General features: G+C 46.3%; 1 protein-coding gene across 1 annotated transcript in view; it reads right to left on the reverse strand.

Moving 5' to 3' along the window:
- Positions 1–202: 202 nt before the first annotated feature.
- The window catches only part of PBLD (phenazine biosynthesis-like protein domain containing), a 29107-nt gene continuing 25353 nt past the window's right edge, over positions 203–3956 (reverse strand). The window contains exon 10 of the mRNA XM_015413961.1: positions 203–583. Coding sequence (XP_015269447.1) covers positions 471–583 — 113 coding nt within the window. The 3' untranslated portion in view covers positions 203–470. The remainder of the gene's footprint in view (positions 584–3956) is intronic.

The raw sequence follows: 3956 nt of genomic DNA on the forward strand, positions 1-3956 counted from the left end.
TGAGTTAGTGTGAGCTAGCTCAAAGTTTTTTAGCCTCTGGCTCACACATTTTCGTCTTAGCTCAGGAAGGATGGCTCCAGAGCAAACTAATTTATGCATTAGCCAAATAACTCGCTCACAACTTTAATGCTGGCAACTCACAAGGTAGAATGTTTGCTCACAAGACTGCACAGCTTAGAGGGAGCATTGCTCACAGGGTTGTTCTTAGGGTACAATGGAGGGGAGGAAGAACTATGTATACTACACTGAGCTCCTTGGAGGAAGGGTGCAATAAAACTATAGTGCATGAACTAAACTAGCAGGATGGGACTGGCTATAAAAATGCATATATAATAAGTAAGTTTCCATGTACTTTGTGTTTTCCATTTCAAATTAAGTAGGTGCATTCTTCTCAGTAAAATACACATCAACATCTACATGATCAGAACCAACAGAAAGTTGTACAGGTGGAGAGCTTGGATTCATTTTCTTCAAATAGTCAGAGAACCTTCTAACACCAAAACCGCTTGCCCACCAATGTCTACTCTTCCATCATCCCGAAGTGAAATCTTCAGCTCTCCTCCACGAGCAGAACACTGAAATGCTAAAAAGAAGAAGAAAAAGAAAGAGGAAGGAAAAGGCATTGAGTTGGATCCAGCAGAATAGGACTTCTTCACCTCCTCCCTATTTCTGCAGCCCAAAAGTGTCTCTGAAATGCTGCTCCAAGGGGACAGCAGACCCCCAGGAACAGCTTGAGGGAGGACTCTGCAGTGGAAGGAGGAAATTCAGTGAAAACACCTCCGGTTCCATTAGTGGAAATCTGCATCTACTAACTGTGTTTCCTACTAACGCTGCAAAAATTACAATTCATATCATGGTAACTGACTGTCATATTGGACTGTCATTGCTGAGCAGCAGATGAGAGAAGGGGAAAGCCTCTTCTGGGCCTCTGCGACAGTCAACTAACAGTGCAATCCTAGGCACTGTTCTACCCGTGGGCTTCACTTTGTCACTCTGCTTAGGATGGCACTGTAAACGCCTTCCAAAGAAACAAGACCCTTCAGAACTGAAGAAGAGTCAAATACAAAAAAAGAAGAACATTCCCGACAGGCTCGCCAGAGAAGAATTTCCTTCCCTCCCCCCATTCTGGCCCCTGCCTTTCCCCCTCCTGCTCCACCTTCACTATCCTTCCTTTGCTCCCCCCTGCAACTTCCTGCTTGCTCTGTGGCCCATCTGTGCCCTCCCACACCTGCTGTCTCCAGCGCCTGATCCCACCCACCCACCACCCTTTCTGGCTCACAGTTCCCACTCCCTCTCATGCCCCCTCTTCTCTTCCCTTTCCCTGCTGCACCCCCCGTTTCCCCAATTCAGCCACTCATCTCACCCACTCCTGCTTCCCCCTCCCGACGCTCCCCCTTCCATATTTAGTTGCCATTTGGGGTTGTTTCACCCAGTGTTCTTTCTTTTATTTGCACAAAAACTGTACATGCACAGATTTCACTGTTAACCGTTTATCTCAAAAACGTATACTGAAAAACTTACATTTTCCTGCAAAACCTGTGGGCTTCCCCAAGTTTGCAGAAATCTCTTCCATAGCCCAACATGGACACATCTTGCAGGCTTTTAATCTACATGGAGGCGTTACCCATGGCTATTAGATGTATGATATTGGCATTGATTTTAAGTCGCCGCAAAATTCTTAATCTACTTGTAATTCTTACTTTTAGAAAAAAGACACAGTAATTGAACCCCAGGTACAACCTGGAAGGATCAGCCATGTTTAAATTGATTTTTAATCAGATCTGAGAGAAAAAGCCAGTAAATTGAAACAGCTTGCCTAGCACAGTGGCTATGAAGACAGCAGCAAATATATATGGCTACCTAACTTTCTCATGCTCCCTCATGGATTACTGCCTTGTTGTGGCGAGGGGGCTTGCATGGTTCGATGAGGCTGTGGGCTATGCCATGGAGGGCCACCCAAGACGGACAGGCCACAGCAGAGAACTCAGACCAAGCGTGATCCCCTGGAGATGGAAATGGCAACCCACTCCATTATCTTTGCCAAGAAAACCCCATGGACAGTATCAAAAGGCTAAAAGATATGAGGCTGGATGATGAGCCCCTCAGGTTGGAAGGTGTCCAATATGCTACTGGGGAAGAGCAGAGGGCAAGTACAAGTAACCCCAGAAAGAGTGAAGCCAAAGCCGAAAGGATGCTCAGTTGTGGATGTGTCTGATGGTGAAAGGAAAGTCCGATGCTGCAAAGAGCAATACTGCATAGGAACCTGGAATGTAAGATCTGTGAATCAAGGTAAGCTTGACGTGGTCAAAAATGAGATGGCAAGACTGAACATCGATGATGAGGCTTTACAAATAGCAGAGGAAAGAAGGAAAGCGAAAGGCAAAGGCGAAAAGGAAAGATTTACCCAACTGAACGCAGATTTCCAGAGAACAGCAAGGAGAGATAAGGAGGCCTTCCTGAATGAACAGTGCAAAGTAATAGAAGAAAACAATAGAATGGGAAGGACTAGAGATCTCTTCAAGAAAATTGGAGAAATCAAGGGAGCGTTCCATGCAAAGCTGGCCATGATAAAGGACAAAAACGGTAGGGACCTAACAGAAGCAGAAGAGATTAGGAAAAGATGGCAAGAATACACAGAAGAACTATACAAGAAAGACCTCGATGTCCTTGACAACCACGACGGTATAATCACTGACCTCGAGCCAGACATCCTGGAATGTGAAGTTAAATGGGCCTTAGAAAGCATTACTAACAACAAAGCTAGTGGAGGTGATGGTATCCCAGCTGAGCTATTCAAAGTCTTAAAAGATGATGCTGTTAAAGTGCTGAACTCAATTTGCCAGCAAATTTGGAAAATGCAACAGTGGCCACAGGATTGGAAAAGGTCAGTATACATTCCAATCCCAAAGAAGGGCAATGCCAAGGAATGTTCAAACTATCGCACAATTGCACTCATATCACACGCTAGCAAGGTCATGCTCAAGATCCTACAAGCTAGGCTTCAACAGTACATGGATAGAGAACTGCCAGAAGTACAAGCTGGGTTTCGAAGAGGTAGAGGAACGAGAGATCAAATTGCCAACATTCGTTGGATTATGGAGAAAGCAAGAGAGTACCAGAAAAACATCTACTTCTGCTTCATTGACTATGCTAAAGCCTTTGACTGTGTGGATCACAACAAACTATGGCAGGTCCTTAAAGAGATGGGAGTACCAGACCACCTCACATGTCTCTTGAGAAACCTGTATAAGGGCCAAGAAGCGACAGTTAGAACCGGATACGGAACAACTGATTGGTTCAGCATAGGAAAAGGAGTACGACGACGTGGTCTCTGTGCTTCACACCCATGGGAGATTAGCGAGCAGTGGCCTACCTGGAGGAGGGTGCTGGCAGGTCCTTTACTGCATAGCCAAAGATAGAATGCGATGTCTCATGTTGGTATTAGAGTTTTTGTGGACGTCTAGGGCGTAGTGCCTGATAACAGTGTTAGGCGTGGCCCACATAGCCGCTTTGCAAATGTTCATCAGGGGCACTCCCTGGAGGAAGGCAGTGGAAGCTGCAACAGCTTGAGTTGAATGAGCCCTGATAGGGCCGGGCAATGGCTGTTTGGCAATCAGGTAACAGAGGCGGATGAGACCCGCAATCCACTTTGAGAGGCGCTGAGCCGTGATGGGAGTCCCCAGCCTTGATGGTGCGTACGAGACGAATAGTTGGGAGTCACGTCTCATCGAACGGGTTCTATTCAGATAGAACAGGAGCGCACGCTTCACATATAAGGTGTGTAACAGTCTGTCCTCTGAGGATGAGCCGGGAAGAAATCCGAGAGGAAGAGCTCTGCTTGTAGGTGGAATTCTGACACTACCTTTGGCAGGAACGAGATGTCAGGTACGAGGCGTACGCCATCTGGCAAAAAGGACAAGAATGGCGTGTCATGCCTGAAAGCCAGTATTTCTCCT

This window comes from Gekko japonicus, unplaced genomic scaffold, assembly GCF_001447785.1.
Source record: "Gekko japonicus isolate JY-2015 unplaced genomic scaffold, Gekko_japonicus_V1.1 scaffold1178, whole genome shotgun sequence".
Taxonomy (NCBI): Eukaryota; Metazoa; Chordata; class Lepidosauria; order Squamata; family Gekkonidae; genus Gekko; species Gekko japonicus.